Source organism: Natator depressus, chromosome 26 (assembly GCF_965152275.1).
Source record: "Natator depressus isolate rNatDep1 chromosome 26, rNatDep2.hap1, whole genome shotgun sequence".
NCBI lineage: Eukaryota > Metazoa > Chordata > Testudines > Cheloniidae > Natator > Natator depressus.
Genome location: NC_134259.1, coordinates 11,231,325 through 11,251,448, shown reverse-complemented (window position 1 = coordinate 11,251,448; position 20,124 = coordinate 11,231,325). Strand labels below are relative to the sequence as shown.

The 20,124-nt window shown below is 45.5% G+C and overlaps 1 protein-coding gene across 1 annotated transcript in view; it reads right to left on the bottom strand.

Moving 5' to 3' along the window:
- TGFA (transforming growth factor alpha) overlaps window positions 1–20,124 on the bottom strand; it is a 40,123-nt gene that overhangs the window by 14,388 nt on the left and 5,611 nt on the right. The window contains exon 2 of the mRNA XM_074940038.1: window positions 13,077–13,130. Within this exon, the coding sequence (XP_074796139.1) occupies window positions 13,077–13,130 (54 nt within the window). The remainder of the gene's footprint in view (window positions 1–13,076; window positions 13,131–20,124) is intronic.

Sequence of the window (20,124 nt, the reverse complement as noted above, 5' to 3'; positions counted from 1 at the left end):
CAGCAAGACATGCAAGTGTGTGGTGATGCTCTTCTAAATCCCCACCACTGGGGAACGTTTTATGCAATTAACTGGAACACTTTTTGCATGACAAGATTTTTCAAACTTTTGAAAAGCAAAAAAACCACTAAACATAAACCTTCCCCCAAGATAAATATAATTGGTATAATATGCACCTCATCTGTCTTTCTCCTGTTCCCCTTTGCTTGTCTAGTACCAGCCTTTGTCTATTTACAAAGGCCGTGAAACACACACACACAGAGACACACTCTCTCCCCCTCCCCCTCCCCGCTCTCCTGTAAAGGATTTTGGGATGCAGCTTGTAAAATGGACTCTTAAAAGAGAATGTCCTAATCCTGCCGTCTATGCAGGGAGACCTATATTTCTGTGCAATGCTCCATTACTTCACTGGGACCCCAGGCACTTGTCTGGATACATCAGTGCAATTCTGACTGTAGGATGGAAGCTACCATCTGCATTTGTTTTATTGACTAAATTGCAGATTGGTAGCCACAAAACAGCTGCCAGAAAGCTATAATCACTCGGAGATTGCCCTCTTCCACACAAAGCCAAGGAACTATGTTAAGCCTTTGGCAATCGTATATTGCCACTGCTCACAAAACTCAGTATGAACACACGAAAATGAAATGAGCTACAGTGGCTAATCCACATGTATCAGTGTGATCACATCACTGACTGGTGAAAGGGAAATGAATTTGTATGGCACCCTCCAGAATCTCTCTTGCCACTTCCCTGGGTGGGGTTGGCGACTTTTATAGCCTTCTTCCGAAGCTGTGGTACAGATTGCGACTGGGTATGGTCTCAATCTCTTTTTTTCTGAGCTACTCTAGGAGGACTGGTAGCATAAATTGGCATGAATCCAACCTGACCTTTCCAAATTTCAACCATCCCATTCAGACCCTTTTCAGTAATCTTCTCCCATACTTTCATCACATGTAACATCAGCTCAATTGGATGATTAGCACACTAATATCTCCTTTATGTTTAAAAAGAGGCACCACCAAGCTTTTACCCCATTCATCAAGCATTTTCCCTTTAAGAACATGGAACAAACTTGTCAGATACTTGAAGCCTTCCTTTTCCAATGACTTCACCACATCCATTACTGCTTCATCTGGCCCAGGTGCTTTCTCCATTTCCTTAAATGCCTCTGCATAGAAAGGAGGGATTGAAATCTGTCATGATCCAGTTTGGCTTACATATCCTTAATTCTTCCATTGGGTTCTGCTCATTCATCCCTCTTCCAAAACAATTATTTTGCTGATTGAGTCACCCTTCATTTGCAATGCAACCACGTTCATTTAGAATGTAAGCAAACTCATTCAGATGCCCCATCGTTTTCTCATTTACCTTGGTGAGTCTACAGATGGTCCTCTTTCTCTCCTGTCCTCCTAGTCTGTATGGCTCATCACAGGCCATACAACACACTTTGCCTCCAGGTATGCCATCTTATCACTGCTGAAGCCACTGGCCTACCATTTTTCCAAAAGTTATCGCTCCGCTTCCCCCCTGCAAATAAATTCTTTAGCTTAAGGACTGCACCACCAAGTCTCCGTTCTTATCCTTCCCAGCACTAGGCCCATAGCACATGAAGTCCTAGGAGCAATTTCTAGCAAAGTTGACTCCAGTTTGAGCCAGCTGCCCTCTACACCTCCTTGTGTGGGGTCAGGAAGTCTACACATGATTCAGTGTTTGTGAAGACTCTCTCATTTCCACCTTTAAGTTTCCCCCCACTTGGGGCCCTCTGGCATGCAGGGGTTCAGCTGCTTCTGAGGTCTCTGCATTCAGAAGTTCACCCGTTGGAGCCTGGGGGGGGGGGGGTGGAGCTCAGAGCCAAGGCTCCAACCCACGCTTGAACATCTATGCTGCTATTTTTAGTCCACTAGCACAAGCCCGAGACAATTGATCAAGGCTTGGAGACTCACTGCTGCAGGTCTTTTTTTGCAGTGTAGACATTAATTCAGAGAGTACTTACAGTATCATAAAAATTAGAGGTGCAGAGAGATCAGTGCATCTATTACATTGCCATAGGTCCAAGAAGAATAGAGATCTTCTCCTTTGTCCTTCACTTCATGTTCCACACTTTCATCCTGTAATTCCCCCCTCCTTTCATTTTCTTCTGTTCTGCTCTCCTCCACACAAATGGCATGGATGAGGAGAGGATTGCCAGGACAGACTTCTCCTAGCCACTGACTCCACAAGTTTGGAAATCTAAATACAGGGAGACTCAAGGGCTTGATCAGGGAAATGCAGAAGAGTCAACCTGCCTCAATGTCCATTTTATGCTGTCCACACTGGCCTTTAAAACAGCGGTGTTGAAGTGTGATGTAAACCAGGCTGTGGTCAAACTGGGTTCTAATGAGGGTCAAGCTGCCGATGTGATCTGAAACATTTTGGTGCCAATCACCTCTCCCCCTTCCCAGTATGGTTCCAGCAGAACCTGGCCCTGCTTGTGCTAGACAGTCAAACAAGGTTTGAATCCAAGCTGCAATCATGGTGTTAGCTTTGGTGCAATGACCAGAGACATGCCAGAGCCAAAAGTTTCATCCAGATCTAAAGCCTTCCCAAAGGTCAGGGTGCAGAGCTACATCCCAGGGCTTTGGACTGGCCCAATATATTGAGAAGAACCAGAAGCAAAGCTCAACTGCTGATTCCCAAATTTCTGGGGAGTCTACAATGGGCCTATTCTCTAGAAAGTACGCTCTGACCTGAAGATGCTGCAAAGTGCTCTGTGATAGCCAAAGATCCCTTCTCTGTGCACCTTTTCTCAGCGCTCAAGAGAGCAGCCTGTCCACTGACAAACAATACTAAGCAATCGCATCAGTGACCGACAGTTTGTTGCAATTGTGTTGTAACGTTTGCATTGCCCTTGATGCTTCAGTGTTACAAGAATGCCCCAGCCGGGGAAAGAGTAAGAAAGAGGCTTTGCCTCATTGAGCCTGCACCCTTGGCAAAATGAGATCAGCGTGCCTACTCCAGGTACCCACAGCTGACAGCGTTCCCAGACCACCTCTTATGAGAGGGAGGAGCAGCAGCAGGAGGAACAACACTGGGATGTATTCCAGCTCCCAACCACCTTTGCTTTTCACACACCCATTTCTGACCTCCCTTCTGCCCCTGTTTTTAATTTTCCTTCCACCTCATTCTCCCCCTTCCAACTGACCCACAGCATGGCTGATTCCCAGAGTCTGGGGAAGATCCTTACAGTGGTGAGATCTTATTGAGTTTTCTATTTTCAAGTCCCGCCCCCCCCCCCCCCCCGCCCCAGGGGGCCCTCACCTTCCCCTTTGGCTGGGTCCTCTCCCCTCTTTTGCTGGTATATGCCCTTTCTTGGGACCTGATCCAGAGTCCACTGAAGTGCCTGGACTCCTTCTGCTGATTTTGGATCAGGACTTAAGGTGCAAATGAGGTCACCATAGTTTTAAGCTGCTCATAGAATACAGGAACTGGCACACTAGAATAAAGACGAGTAGCCCACCCAGTCCAATAGCTGCCTTAGAGCAGCTGGTACCCGATGCTTCAGAGGAAGGCGGATACTGCTCACAATGAACAATCTGCACCAGTGCCCCTCCACATAGGCAATTCCCAAATCTACCATTTAATCCTAATCTCCGGCTCCAGTGGCTCAAACTCAGCGTACCAAAATAGGCTTAACATTGCTTCTCTCTCTCTCTCCTCCACGTGGAGAGCCCACTCTCCTCCTTGCCAGCTCAAACTAAATCACAAATCCTTGACATGAGCAGTCTGCTTATACTGAGACCAGCCAGGAAAATTCCCCACTTCTAAGATATCTGATCCCTGCCTCTAGCCCCCTTTCCCTCTCTGCAATATCTCTCCCCCCTCCTGGATATTTTTTGTGGGTAGCATGATCAATGCAACACATCTTACAACAGGCCACTTTGCTGAATGCAGTTTCAAGACCTTTCCATGGCTTCCCCTCTTTAGGGATTTCCACAAGTCACCTGCTCAACACTGCAAAGGGGCTTCCCATGACTGACATTGTTTGCATAGTGCCAAAGGGGCATATATGGAGAAATCACTGTCTAAAGATTTAATCAGAGCTGAATGTTCACCAGTTTTCTTCTAAGATCCTGAGACACCTAAAGCAGCACACATCCTGGTTTCTCTGGCAGATGGGTACCATAAGGCTCCGCTATGGACTATGACCTTGAGCAAATCACTGCTCTTGTGCCTCAGTTTCCCCATCTGTACAACAGAGGATATTACTACTTAACTCATGGGGGTGGAGAGGATGAACCTGTTGCTTGCAAATCATTTTTGAGTTCCTCAGATGGAAGAGGCTCTTAATGAGCATAGCATTGTGATTAAGAGCAAAGGGAGACATTGCAGGGTTTAGAATAGAATGGGTCTCTTAGTTGCACGATAACAAAAGCCTAATGCTGGCACAGGAACTACACAATCATTCCTTCGGCTCTCTCAGGTTCTTGATGAAGTAACAATTACCTCAAAACTACCTTTGACCAGCCCCTCAACTTGTGTAAATGAGTACAGCTCTATTGATTTCAGCTGATGGGAACTGAGGCTCAGGGAGGTGAAGTGACTTGCCCAAGGTCACACAAGGAGTGTGTTGCAGAGCCAGGAACTGAACCTGGGTCTCCCAAGTCCCAGTCCAGCGCCTTACCCACAAGGCCCCTCTTTTTTTAAGATTAGCATCACTATATAAAAGAGTAAAAGGAACAACCTCCCACTCCACAACGTAAGCCACTCCATGCTTATTGCCATTAATAAAGTGAACTTAAAGATAAGAAATTTACAAAGGTTCGTGGTGGATTCTCCACCACTAGTAATTGTTAAATCAAGATGGGATGTTTTCCTAAAAGCTCCGCTCTAGCACAAACAAGAATTAAGTTCTATGGCTTGTGTTCTGCCGGAGGTCAGACTGAATGACCACAGGGGCCCGAGACCAGAAGGAAATCTGTGAAAAGGGTTTTGGATCAACCCATATCAGAGAAGGGCTGGAGCTGTGAAGTTCAGATCCAAACTGAAACTTGGTTCATGCTTCTTTCTAAAATTTAAAAACTGTTTTCTTAGTGAGATTCAGATTTTTGCTTTGCTAACGTCTGTCCCACAGTGAGATTTCACTGGGAGGCTACATAAACTCAGGGGCAAGCTCTCCCCTCTGCTCAGAGCACAGAGTTTCCTTTTACACACACTTTTCATTCAGTTGGACTCCAAATCCCTTCAGCCTAGAAAGGAGGTTTTATTCCACGGCCAGGAGCGATATTTACAAATATAACTTCCAAGAGACACAAATGCCATTCAACGTGGCACTGGATAAATAATCAGGTATGGATGAATTGGCCCCTTACAAGCCCTCCAGAGTCCACCCCCCCGCGGCTTTGAACACAAGTAAACCATGAAGAAAAAAAAAAAAAAAAAAACGGCATCCGGCTTGTTAAGTCTCCATCATTCTGGCCAAAGGACGGACAAACCCCCTACACATGTGCTCTATGCACAAGCTGTATTTCTTAAGCTTCAGAGGATGCCAGAAAGAAAACGTTGACATGTTTGTAGCCCTTTTAAAACTCTACTCCAACCCATTCATAAAACCCACTTGAGGTTCTGTCAAATGGGAAAGTTATCGGGAAAAGGGTCGGGGGGGGGGGGCGAGAAAAGAATCATTTCGTGTTTCGGATTTCACAGCTTATTGTAGCAGTTTTATGAATGAAGCAACTGACCTAGCATAAATTGATTTGTTACAATGCAAATCAGCACTGCCAACTAAGAGACCGTGCAGGAGCCGTAGTGCATCTAATGCACAACATCCTACAGCTGGCAATTCAGTCCTTGGAGCCAGGTCATTATACAGACATTTCCTTTTCTCCCTAGAAAGGCAGCCAGTGTCATCCTCCTTCAGCTGCATCGCAAGCAGGCAGACAGCAGACTCTAGCAGAGGATTCGTTCCCCCACTGTGGCTTGCTTTTGTTCTTTGGCAGCTGCATTAAGGGGTTAGGGTGGCAGTGGATACCAAATCACCTGCCATGATTTTCAAAAGCAACTGGTGGTTTTGGGTGCTCCATTTAAGACCCTGAACTACAAATGTCCATTGGTGTAATGCTCCAGAGCGATGCCGTTATACTGATCTAACTCCCAGTGTAGACAGTGCTATGTTGATGGGAGGGCTTCTTGCGTGCATCTAGCTACTGCCTCGTGGGGAGGTGGATTAACTACACCTAAGGTAGCGTCTTCATGCCGCTCGCAGAGGTGGGTTTCTTTGTGCCGACAGGAGAGCTCTTCCCCTTCGGCATCTTCACCAGACGTGCTGCAACTGTATCGGTACAGCTGCACCTCTGCACCGCCGTATGGCTAGACTTTGCCGGCTTGTCTACGCTTGGGGTTTTTTTAGAAAGTGTTCAGCACTCTCTCTCTGAAACTCAGAGCCCTTTATGGTATCTCCAGTTGGGGACCCAAACTGATAACTATAGGGCCTTCTTCCTTACTGAGAAAGCAATATTTTGAGAGAGAGATAGATATCTAAGAAAGCAAAACTCCCATCAACTTCAGTAGGGCCAGGTTTTATCTATAATGTTTATGCATCCCAGTCTTTGGAAACCAAGGAAATGAAAACAGTAATACCTAGAGCTCTTTCATGAGTAGAGCTCAAAGCACTTTACAAAGGAAAGAAGAATCATTGTCTCCATTTTATAGATGGGGAAACAGAGGCACAGGGTGGCCCAGCGGCTTGCCCAAGGTCACCGAGGAGGCCAGCGGCAGAACCAGGAACTCAATCTAGGTCTCCCAAGTCTCAATCCAGTGCTCTGTGCAGTAGGCTACCCTGCTTCCAATACCCATCTTCAGAGACCAGACTGAGTTTGCTCTGAAACACTGCCCATTGCAGAGCCCGGTACAGAAAGTCCGATTTCAGCAGTGGAAGAAAAAAAAACAAAAAACCAAAAACTATTTCTGCTGTTCACCCACAGACATTTAAAAAAAGTGTTTGATTTCATGCCCTAGGAAAGAGTTAAGGGCAATGACCCTCAAACGGTCTATCCAATTATAAGAATAAACATTAAAAATACACACAGAGGTTGCAGAAAGGACAACTTCTCATGCATCAGGGCACAGGCCAAACTGCAACTATTGGGAGTCAAGAGGAAACTCCCCTGGGAGTAGGTTATTCTAAACTGACTACTGCAGTCTTTCTTGCACCTTCCTCTGCAGCAGCTAGTACTATTGTCTGCTGGAGACAGGACACTGACTAAACCGACCCTGGTCTGATCCGATATGGTCCTTCCTACATTCAATTTGGGATCTCCAATTGCACGTATGGTAACGTATCATCTTTGGGGAGTTCGGATTTCTTAGTCTTGCCTAATGATTGATAAGGGAGATTTTCAAGGTGCCTAGCTGGCCACCAATGGGAACTGGATACCTACCGGCCACCTGGACCTCTGCAAATATCACCCCCCACCCCTTAGGATTTCTTCTGTCCTATCATTTGTTCTCCTAATGTCACAAGAAAGGTACAGGCAGGCAAAAAAAAAAAGTGTATTCCGCATAAGCAGAGCTTTTCTAATCACCGCTCACTCGGCCAGTGTTTACTAGTTGCCTTATCTAACGTGGTCTTAATCTTGGCTGTATTTTTATCCCCTTCCTTACCTGATTACTCATAAGTCCATTTAGCCTTGCTCTGCATATTTTCTGATCGCATCTACACTCACTCACTCTCGCTCAGAAGCCTGGGGCGACTCCGTGGAGCCAGCTATTGCCCAGCTCTGCTTTCGACTCCCACTGAAAGTAGAATTTGGTTCTTGGGCCTTGCTCGTCTCAAGCTCCCAGCTCTCGGGGTAGCCGTATGAGCACAAGCTTCTAGTGTAGACGCCAGCGCAGCTCATGCTGGTTTCGCCACAGATGGGAAGGCTGCTTCACCACTTCAAATTAGGTCTCTGCTGGGTGGGGGGGGGGGGGAGAGGAACTGATTGTGAAATTTTTTGTAATGAAATGAGGATTTCCCACTCACTGGGTACAGTTTAAGGATTATACATTTTTTTGGGTCGTGGATGCAAGAATGCCTAGAGGCTGAAATGTACATGAAAATACTGTAAGGTAGATAGGTGTAAGCCAGGAGCAGCTTCACTGAAAATCAGTTGGGTTGCACAAGTGGAAAACAAAACAGGAGAATCGTATTCAATTCCAATTCCTAGGCATAAGGGTTCCATTAAATTAATACAAAACAACCCCTGAACACCTTGTGCCCACTTGCACTTCTTGTGGCTAGCCTGCCCGACCCTAAACGCAGGAAGCTCTTTTACCAGCTGTCCATGGTGGGGGCACACTGCAATCACTGTTAGCTACGCACAGCTGCCGGTGACCTATTGCGAGGGACGAGCAAACCTTCCGAGTCTGGGAATTTCAGCTAAGCAGCCTCCCCTCCCCCGCAATTCTGACTTGAAATCCAGAGCGTGCAAGTCTCACGCTCAAAACGGGAGAGTCAGGATTCGATTTACCTGTGCCTTGTCCCTTAAAGTATCTGAAGTCTGCTGAGCGGCTCAAAGGAGATTGCTCTGGAAGGACCAAGCAGCAGTGGGGTTTGTGCAAGCTCTGCATCTGGGTTTTTTGTTTTGTTTTTTTTAAAAAATACTGAATTTAATAAAACACCAGTTTTTAAAAGACTTACGTTCCCAGCCTAGGGACAAACCCAGACCAGAATGTTCATGAGACCAAACGCTCTTGAGAGATTTCCAACCCTTCAACTGCTGAGTGAGGCAGCATTGCCTAGTGGATAGAGCACTAATCTGGGACTCAGTATACCTGAATTCTATTCCCAACCATGCCAGTGACTTGTTGGGTGACCTTGGGCAAGTTACTTTCTCCCTGTGCCTCAATTTCGCCATCTGTAAAATGGGGATATGGACACTGACCTCCTTTGTAAAATGCTTTGAGACCTAAAGAAAGAAAGATACTATGTAACAATAAGGTGTTATTAATCGTCACCCTTCCTGAACAATGCTACTAATCCATTACCCAACAACATCAAACCCTGTTTGTAGGGTTTCTTCAGAATTTTAAGCTACATAAAAACAAAACAAGCTCCTTGGGGCAAGGACCATCTTTTGTGTTCTGGGTTTGTACAGCACCTGGCATAATGGGACCTAGGCCATGACAGGAGCTTCTAGATGCTACCACAATACCAATGCTAAAATATGTATGTTCAAAATTTAGATGCTGATTTAAAGAGATTGATTGAGATTTAAAAAAAAAAAAAAAAAACACACACTAAAGGAAAGATGTTCAATTGAATTTTACCTACAAATCAAGTTGTGGGTGTGAGGATGAGGCCTTTACATTTTTACTTACATCAAAAAAAAAGGGGGGGGGAGGGGGAAGGGATATTTCCATCAAACCCTCTTCTTGCATTCAAGAGGCAACATTTGTTTTTAAAACCAAAAACAGTCCCTCTGCAGCCCAACATTGCATACCTGGTTTAGTGCAAATGAAAACAAAGTGGACAAGAAACTGACAGTACACCAGGTGAAACTGACTAGTCTGTTCTGGATGTCCACTTTCAGACCTCTGCAGGAAGCGAGCAGGTTGGGATTTTTAAGATCCTTCAGTTTTAATAAGCTATGGCTGAGTTAGTAGGGCAGGTAAGGTACTAAATTCTTTCCCCTACTGCATTCCCTTGATATTGTGGCAGTGTTGATCGAGTCAGGGTGGAATTTTCAAAAGCACCTCAGTGACATAGGAGGACAAGTCTCATTTTCAAAAGCGACTTGGCACTGACGAGCCATTGACATCACTGTCGACCTGGGCTGGGAGGGCCACTGGGTATGTAGACATACCTTAAGTCACTTGGGATTCCAAGTACAACGCTCTCCATCCTCGCAAGGCAGTCCCCATAATAGAATTTCAGCCTACAGAATTGACCCCCTGATGTCCTGTCTATCTCCCCTTCTGACCAAATGCTGCCCAGGCACCAGAGGGCATTTCCCCAAGTTAAATTATTACTTCCATCACAGCAGCACCCAGAAGCCCTTACTAAGATCAGAGCCCTGCTGTGCGAGGCGCTGTACAGATGCTGCTCCAAGAAGCTGACAGACAAGGTGGGAGGGCAAACAGAGGCACAGAGACATGGTGACTCACCCCAGGAATAGCACCCAGTCTGCTGGCTCCCTATTGGCCACCCTGTGCTGATTGCACCAGGCTGTCGCGAACTTATAAGGGGCTCTCTCGGTTGTTTTGTTAGACGGTAAATTTTGGAGTTTGCTTCAAATCACAGGCAGGCGAGATCCATGGATGGTTGGTCTCTTTTGGGGCAAATTGCCTCCACTCCATATGGAAGATCTACATGATCCTAAAAATCAGCTTATTCAGGTTGAGATCTCCTGCAGGATTGTAGCTATTGTGTAGACAATGAATCTCCTCCCCTGCCGCTCCTGCGTGCCCGCCCCCCCCCAGCTTCGTTAGAAAATCCTGGGACTTGGATTACCACCAGACAGGCACAAGTGAGCCCAGAAACCACCTCTCACGTGTTAGATCTGGGCTTTGAGCTCTGTGCCATTATTGGCTCTAAAGCCTTTCACGGCTTCTCACGTCCCCGTTAGGAAACGGAAAAACCAGTGGCTTAGACACAGACGGGACTCCCTAGTGATTAGAAGGAGGTCATCACAAATGGGGAGGGGAAATCTTTTACAACAAAACATCACCTCATCTCGCACCTGCAGTGACCTCTCAGAGCCAAAGTCCACCCTTTGCACAGTGCACGTTTCCGTTGCGGGGCCCTGCAAAGGGTGCTCTCGGATAGAATAGAGCCCATAAATTATGACTGGTCATTCAGAGATAAGTGATCCTTGAATCTCTATATCAAATTACTTATTATTTGCCTCATGGTAATGCCTAGAGGCCCCAAGAAGCGTCCTGTTGGGCTAGGCACTGTACACGCATATAACGAGAGGCACGCCTGACCTAAAGTGTTTAAAATGGGAGTTTTGCCCCAAATTCAATAGGTGCAGAATCAAGACGACAGGAGGATGCCACAAATGGGGGAAAAAACACAAGTAATAGTGGACTCAAACATCTAAACAGGAAGTTCTCTCCTTCCTCGCCCACCTCAATTGCGGGACCCTGTAAAGGGAAAGGAAGAGCCCCACATGGACAACCAAAGAAGCGCAAAGGGCCAATGATTAGAATTCGGCACAAAAACCACGGGTGTAGTTTGGATTTGGGCTGGACAGCCCCGTCATTCTAAAGCCACAGCTCAGTCTCATCCCTGGGCCGTTCCGCCCGGGCGGAACGAAAGAAGCTGTTTATTCAACCAACTGAACCGGCACCAAACGCTTCCTTTCCAAATTCATGAGACGAAACAAAGCAGAGAGATACGAGGACTTGAGCAACGTAGGGCTGGACTCTCCTCTCATGCCAGTATAAAATAGAGGGCAACTCCACTGAAGTCAAGGTGATAAAAAATGAAGCAAGTACAAGGAGAATAATGCATTTAGTATCTAGGGCACGGCAATTTGGGAGCAGGTAACACATACCTGCACAAGAGAGATAAGCTTTCTAATTTTAGCACAACTCCAGTGCCTTATGGGAGAAAAGCCAGGCAGAGAATGGAATGGAGAAGTTGTCGGGAATTTGGAAAGGTGGCTGTTGAGCAATAGTATCTCACACACAGAGACTGGTGTCTGGCTGGCCCACGTTCCACCTATTTGCAAGGCAAAATACATGTTGCAAAAATATCACATTCCCGAGAACGCCATTGCCTGCGTGCATACAACCGCAGCCATAGCTCGCAACACTTCTCCCACGTACCGGTTATCCTGGTCTACTAGACAGCATTGGACACAGGAGATGGGATCCAACTCTCCACCAGAACCTGGAGGAAGTTCAGACCCAGATATGAACTTGACAACTCAGTCCCTTTCAGATCCACTCTAAAGGCTGTGAAGGAATGGCGCTAGCAGTTGCCAAGCGTTTTTCAGTGTGTAAATCTAACAAATCCAATATAGACACAGGCACTTAATGCCTCAGCCATGAAGAATCTCTGTTCGCAGTATGAGGACTATGACATGCAGTTGAGCAGATATGATTCCATCCACCAGAGGGTAGCCACACACACTAGCCAGCCCACTAAAAGATGCATTCATGTAAAAGAAGGAACTAACCCAATCCCCTCTTTGCACCACCCCAGACACAGATACAATGGAATAAGGTGACATCCCGGGGGATCATTTACACATATGACTACTAGCATGCTATCCACACTGATCAGCAAGGCTCTGCATGGACCCTGTAATTAGCATTACAGTAGCTATCAAAAGCCTCAATTGGGATTGTGCTGGGTTTTGTATAAATACATCAGCGATGGTCCCAAAGAGCTAGCAACAGCATTGTTTGCTCATGGGTACAAACCAGCACGCACCCTGGAGAAGACCCTATTTCACTACACTACAAGTCAGCACTTGGTTATGAGCCAGGGTATAGGAAAAGACTATTCTGTCTGTTGGTTATTTAAATGGCTAGCAGCAGGCTGGAAGCTAAGACCTTTATGGGCTGCATAAGCAGCACACAAACTAAAGTGAATTCTCTCCGCTATTGCTCTCACAATGGCTTCACGCTCAATATGATGGAATGAAAGGCAGAGAAAAGAAATGACCTCTCTTCCACGCGGTCCTCTTAAACCAGCCCTACCAAATCACACATATGATCTATCCACTTATTAACATGGTCAAGAGTAATACATTGACGGTAGGGCATTAAACAAGAATCAAGTTATGCCCTGGCAAAGAGGCCAACATTACATGTAGTAAGATTAAAAAAACCCAGAAACGTTTCTGGGGTTTTTTTTTTGCACTTTCAAGCACAGATCTCAGCCCCATGGCCGAGGCCTTTTCCAAGCATCTGAGCTGGAGGACTACTGGAGAGGGCCAGGAAACAGGGTACAGGCATGATGAGAACATCTGTGGGGACCACTGGGTATGATTAGGAAAACTAGAAGGGGTGGCTCAGAGCTAATTCGGAGCTCTGGATGCAGAAGATATGGTTGAAATTACTGTGCAAGGTCTAAGGTTAATATATTACATCAGTGAACTTACCACTCAAGGCAGATGTTGTGTTCTCCAAGGCATGGCACACAGCTAGTAAAATACCTAGGGAAAAATTTCAAATACAGGTCAGAAACAATACAACAAGCAAAAAATTGATTTAAAACAAACAGTCAAGAGAGACACAGAAGATCTTTCAGTTTCTCGCTGCAGGGGCAGAGTCAAAGATGCAAGAGACCTACAGGTTTTTAAATGAGTCAATGGCTTTTGGGACATATCCCTATATTTTCAGGCCAGAAAGGATCATCTCTAACTATACACATACATACACCCAAGATATCCAAGTTTATGTATAATGCAATAGATACACAGACCTGATCTATACAGGTATCTATGGATGGAAGTATTTTCCGCAACAAAACCGTACAGGAGTAGGAGCAGCAATCATACTTTGAACATCCATGAAAACTTTCATCCTAGGATCTCAAAGCAGGTTTAAATATTAACTCTCAGTACCCCTGCATGGTATTTTTAAATATCCAGGTAGAGATTAGGAAGCTGACACACACACACAGAGGTTAAACAACTTGCCTAAGGTCACACACCGCTAGGGTTTGATCCAGTGCCCATTGTGGTCAATGGACAAGTCAGTTGCAGAACTGGGAAAAGGACCCACGAGTCCTGACTCCCAGCTCCAACCAGTGGCTCAAATCTATCCAAACACAAAGAACTGTGTGTACTGTAAGCCCTCTTATCCAAAGATTCCCCATCTAAATTAAATAGCCTTTTTTATTTGAAACCCAGTTTATCGCATGAATTCCACACTCCCCAATTCTGTTGAGATAAGTAGAGTTCCAGCTCTTATGTTACCAGTTGTAAACAACTGTTCATAAAAATGAACAAAATGTGCACCAGAAAGGCAAAGTGGTGGTAACATTGGAAGCACTATCCTAACAAGAAGCCTATAGAGCCATATGAGTCTGCATATAATGGAAGGATTCTAAACAATCCTTGTTTTAAGAGGATTTAAAGGGGGAGGAGAAAGCTACACACACTATATATTTCTGAAGGTCATTCTTTTTCCATGCTGAGAGTTAGGAGGAGGAAATTGACCACCAGAAGCAGAACTAATAGCAAATCTAGAAAACAATTAGGATCAATTTAGATTCAGCTTTCTGGAACTGCAGACACAGTGGAAATGCAAAGCCAGGTTTCATTGCTCTAATAAGACGGGTCACTGAGCCTGGGAAAAACAGAGGTTGGAGCCAGATTTTGTTCAGGCTGAAGTGCTGGTTAGACCCATCAAATTTAAAGCCAGAAGGGACCACCAGATCATTGAGTCCGACTTCCTGTAGATCACAGGCCAGAGGATGAAGAGGGGGGTATTGTTTGGATGGCTTACATGATTTTGGAACTTTTGCTGTGAGACTTCAGGCTGAAATAGTGGCTATTTCACCAGATCAGCTCATTTGGCAGAAGGTTAAATAGTGAATCACATGATCAAGAGATGGGTCTCCTTGCAAGGATAACCCATTCTGGGAGATTTAAAAAAAAAAAAAAAAAAAAGCGTTAGTACTGCCTTTTAATCTCTCTTGGAAATAAGGCCATGACAGCAAGCTGGGATCCAGAAATCGGGATGCCAATACCTCTTCCTGAAATTGAGGGGTTCAGATTGAAGGTCCCGGTTTGGACCCTAATTAAGCAGAGAGTCATGTGAAACTCAACCATTTCCAGTCTGCAGGATTCTCTAGCCTTTTCTTGATTTCGGTTCATGCAGCAGTTGTACCTCACCCTCCTGAGTCTTGGGTCAAAACAATCCCCAAACCTAAACTAACACTCAGCTGAAGCCAGTTAATGCGGCTGGTTGGAGTCAAACCCACCAAGACTCTACCAGAAATCAATCTATGCCTCTTGCTCAAAGGGCTCCTAACCCCTAGTGAGACTGGGCTGAGTACTAGGTCTGCAATGAAAAAACACACGTCAGATAAGCTGGGAACGTTGCAAACAGGTGCCCAGTTATGAACGTTTGGCTGCCAAGTTGAGATTGGAGCTACTTTGCACCCACAAAAACAGAAGCAGAGATTCAAAGAACAATTGTATGAGGATAAGGGCAACTCATTCCGCCTCCTAGATGTTACACACGTTTGTTTAAAGATATGGCCCTTGGAATGCTGGCATTTCCCCAAAATTCAGCTAGATGGAGCACCCTGCTGGACTTCCTGGTGACAGCACACAGAGTGTTAACAACAAGCGTATCCAAACTCAGCTGGGAACCTTTCCAGCACCACCTTTGCATGATTTGCGCAAGAGAGAATGCTAGCTCATAGACCAACACCTCCACAAGTCGCCCTCCAGCTAAGCTGAGCTGAGCTGTGACCCAGAGATAGGCCACCAGCAGGTGCAGACTTAAGAGCAGAAGGTTTTCTGTGTCCTTCAGCTTCAAGCTGGCATACAGACAGGAGCTCCTTCAGAGCTCTCGGCTGGGCTTTAACTCCCATGAGGAAATATAAACAGGCAAAAATTATTAGCTGGATCAGGTGTTGGAACCTGTTAAAAATTGATCATCCCACCTAGTTCAAATAGATGCTTCTCTCTGTGGAGTTTTGTAAGGCAGCTGAATACACACACCCCAAAAATGTTTGATGTTAGACAGCCAGTGATCTCTTGAAACACTGTGCCACTGACTGCTCTTTAATTACAGTTTGCAGTGTTGTTGTATGTATCTGCATGTTGGTTCCAGGATATCAGAGAGACCAAGTGGGAGAGGGAATCTTATTGGTCCACCTTCGCTTCTGTTGGAGAAAGAGACAAGCTCTCCCGCTACGTAGAGCTCGTAACTGAAGAGCAGCTCTGAGTAGCTGGAAAGTTTGTCTTTTTCACCAACAGACGTTGGTCCAATAAAAGATATTACCTCACCCACTTTCTCTCTCCAGCTCTTTAATTAGGTGGGGTGATAGCTGTTTTTGATTGTAGGAACATAGGGATTGCTAAATCAGATTGGGCTCATAATCCATCCAGACCAATAGCCATTTCTGAGAGTGGCCAGCACCACTTGCTGCAGAGGAAAGTGCTAGAAATTCCACAGCAGGAAGATGTGCTCTCATCCCAATCACTAGGAGTTAAAGATTAGTTTAAATCCCAAAGCATGAAGTTTCACATCCCTTCCAAAGCTCTTCTTTTAGAACTATTCTAATTCTTGACATTCTTGTTATCCATATTATTGCCCAGTCCCTCTTCAGCCAGATTCAGTCTTGCCTTCCACAACATCCTGTGGCAATGAGTTCCACAGTCTACCCTGGTCAGAAAAAGTATATTTCCTTTTACCAGCTTTGATTTTCTCATCTCAATTCCACTCAAAGTCAAGAGGGGGCTACTAGTGGGAGATTCTCTGTGGCTTTGGAATTCTATACCCGCCCCCCCGTCTGAAACGGGCCCAACATGATTACTTTCGAGGCATGTCACAAAGCACATCTTTTCCCCCAGCGGCTGGAAAACTGAGCAGGTTTGGAAAAGTGGGGAATTGTTAGAGGGGGAAAATTTAAGCTTTTAACTAGTCTGGCTTGATGGTGGCAGGTTCTACCAAATTGTATTGTGCTTCATTATTTGTGATGTACTTGCAAGTTACATGAAGGACACAAAGTTTATGTATGGATGCCCCTTGTACAAACACTGAAAATAAGCCCCCAAAGCCAAAGAAATAAATTAAGCCACAATTGAAAAAATTATCCCAATCCAGGACAGCACTTATGCGTGGAATCAGAGAAATGTAGGGCTAGAAGAGACCTCAAGAGGTCAATTAGTTCAACTGCCTGCACTGAGGCAGGACCAACTATACCTAGACCATCCCCGACAGGTCTTTGTCTAACCTGTTCTTAACAGCCTCCACAACTTCCCTAAGTAACCTATTCCAGTGCTGATCTATCCTTCTAGGTAGAACATTTTTCCTAATATCCAATCTACATCTCCCTGACTGCAAATTAAGACAATTATTTCTTGCCCTACCCCCAGTGGGCATGGAGAACAATTGATCACAGTCCTCTTTATAACAACCTTTCACATATTTGAAGACTTATCACCTCCCCCCCCCACCCCCCGACTAAACTGGCCAATTCTTTCAGCTTTTCCTCAGAGCTCATGGTTTCTAAAACTCTCATTTTTGTTGCACATGCCCAAGTCGCACTGAAGTCAAGGAGTGCTTAAAGTTAAGTGCCCTGGATCAGGCCTTAACACTGCTTCAGAGCAAAGCCTTGCTGAAAATATACCGAGGCAGACAGCATAAGCTTAGCACTATTCTAATTCTTGACATTCTTGTTATCCATATTGACGCCAAATTCCTCTTGGTAACCAGAGATGTAAATACACCTCATCCAGGATTTCAAATAATGGACCTGCCAGGGACTCCATTACCTTGGGCCACAGGTTCCTTTTTCCTCATTAAAGGATGGACTTTTCCACTTCCTCCCACAAGTTAGGTTTTTATCCTCTCAGTATCCGAAAGCTTACATTCACTAACCACAGACTGCCTAGGTTCAGTCACTCTGTGATTGCTTGAGGTCAGTGATTCACACAAGCGAAGCCTGACAGCTGCGTAAATAAGGTTTTAGGTTACCTAGAGCAAACTATCGCTAACATACCCGACTACACGGCAGCTAGGGTGGTGAATTTAGGTGCGTGCACTGTGGTAGCTGTAATGCAATCTACTGTGGGATCATCACGCTTTCCCATGCAGAGTCACCTAGCTAGGACACTGGCAATAGATAGAAAGTTGAAAGTACCAAGGCCGGGCTTTTCAAAGAAGCCTAATGGGATATTCAATTCAAATGGGATCTGGTTACCTAACACTCTTAATCGTTGCGGAAAATCTGCAGCTTTCCCAAGACAAAGACTGAGTTTCACAATGCAAACTCTCACCACTGGTTGCTAGCTGGGATTGAACCCAGGACCTACAACTTCAAAGTTACAAGTCTCTGCAACTTGAGTTAAAGGAGTAATTTCACCTGCGTTTCTGGTCCTGAAGGGATTGGTCCTCACTGATGACCTGCAATAAGTAGCTGCCACAGATACATGGCCATTAGGGATATACTGAGACCATCACCCATTGGTGAGGCCCTTAGAACATATGTCCTAAGCAAGATGTGCACTAGGGTAGGCCACCTTCCCTAGAACTCACCATTTGAGGAGTCTAAGAACCACCCCACGTTATGACTTAGCTGTCATTGGTTGTGCAAAGGAGGTTCCCTATTTGCATCCACTTATCACGTTTTCCATTTTAAGCGAGTGCATTAGCCCAACCTATCATTTACTGAATGATTTACAGGGGTCCCTGCACAACCAAACTAAGCTTGAGGCTCAAAGAAGTTCCTCAGGGCTGCTCTACACTAGAAAGTTAAGTCAACCTAGCTACACCGCACACAAGGGTGCGAAAAATGCACCCCCAAGAGACATAGTTAAGCTGACTTAAGCCCCAGCATAGACAGCGCTGTCGATGGAAGAATTCTTCTGTTGACCTAGCTTCTGCCTCCTGGAGAGCAACAGGAAAACCCCTTCTGTGGCTGGAGGAGGAAGGGTCTGCAATACAGCAGGGAAGCTGTAGTTTTTCCTAACGTAGACGTACTCTCAGAGGCCTAGCTCATTAGAAAGGGTCTTGCCTCCAGAGTAGAGCTCAGCTCCCTTGTGGGCAATGATTATTAAAACAGCAAAGGAATTAAATGCAACCACCACTCAGAAATCAGGCACTTCCCTCCATTTAGCATAAATGGCAGAGAGCCACTTGCTGGCCGGAGCTACCTTCCCTATCACAAGTGAGAGCAATCAGTTAAGATTTTCCAAAGAAAACAAGTGGCTTAGAAGTCTATGTCCCATTGACTTTTAAATTGGGCGGTTTTGAAAATTGGGCCCCCATCATTTAAGACAAGAGTATTGCCTCTTTGGGAAGAAGGGATGAGAGGATATAGGAGAGGACCAGGGCTGGGGGAAAGAGGTCACAGTAGGAAAGAACATGGTGAACAGTAGATTACTCCTGCACCGGTGGTTGGTGCCCCTTGGGTCAGCCCACTCACAGCCCTAGCATTACCAAGCACAGGTCCAATCTAGTCAACCTTCTGCCAAGCCAAGCCGGAGGCACTGCTAACTGTGCATGGAGAGGACTTTTTGCACCTGGCTTAGTGAGCTGGCTTCCCGGAGTCAGGACTCCCTTCAGTAGCTTGTGGTTTGCAGAGCTGTTGAATTCCAAGCAGGCTCTGCCATCACTGAGCTGCACATAGGTTTGCTGGTGCAGAACCTATCTCCGGAAACACCACAGCGTGTGGGAATTGGTTTTAGCGTAACAGTTCTGAGAGAAGATTCACACACGTTCATTATGTGGTGGCCCAGAGGGAGACTCTGATGACTCCAAACCCTTTTATTTATTAAGAAAGGGAAAAGCCATGAGAGAGACCGGGAAATATTAGCCTTTGAACAACCCTATATAAAATTAAGAACAGTGATGCAGTCCACGTTAGACCAGTCACAGGGAAATAATCTTGCAAGCAGTGACGGGTTTGGAAAGATCTCCCCAATGCAGTCTTCCTGATGGAACTCCCAATTCCTAGAACAAACCCCAGACCACACTTTTTTGAAAGTTGTCTTGATACATTGTATTCCCTCCGCTCCAGTTCTGCTCTGAATTTGGTCCCGTATTTGCTAGCAAAGCTCTCTGAGAAACTGGCTAATAACTCTGGTGCAGCATGAAGGATTTCTTAAGGACCCTTTGCATTCTTTCCAAGGCTGCACAACATTGCCAGACAATTGCTACACTCCACCCCAGAGGTGGCTGCAATTCAGCGTTGCTGTGTGCAAGGAGTTTGTAAAGGGCTTTAGGATCCTTTGGAGCACAGGGTGCTCTAGAAGTATACTAGATTAGTAATAAAGCTATGTATTCAAGCAGCTCAAGTAACAGGGGACCAAAAAAAAAAAAATAGATCTTTCTCCAATTCTTACTTCATATTTCACTGACTCTTGTTAAGGGTGACTTATTAAAACATTAGCCTATCTGTACGAACTTTAGTGGGACACAAGGTGACATTCACCCTTGAGCAGATCAGCACAAAGCCCTCAGAGT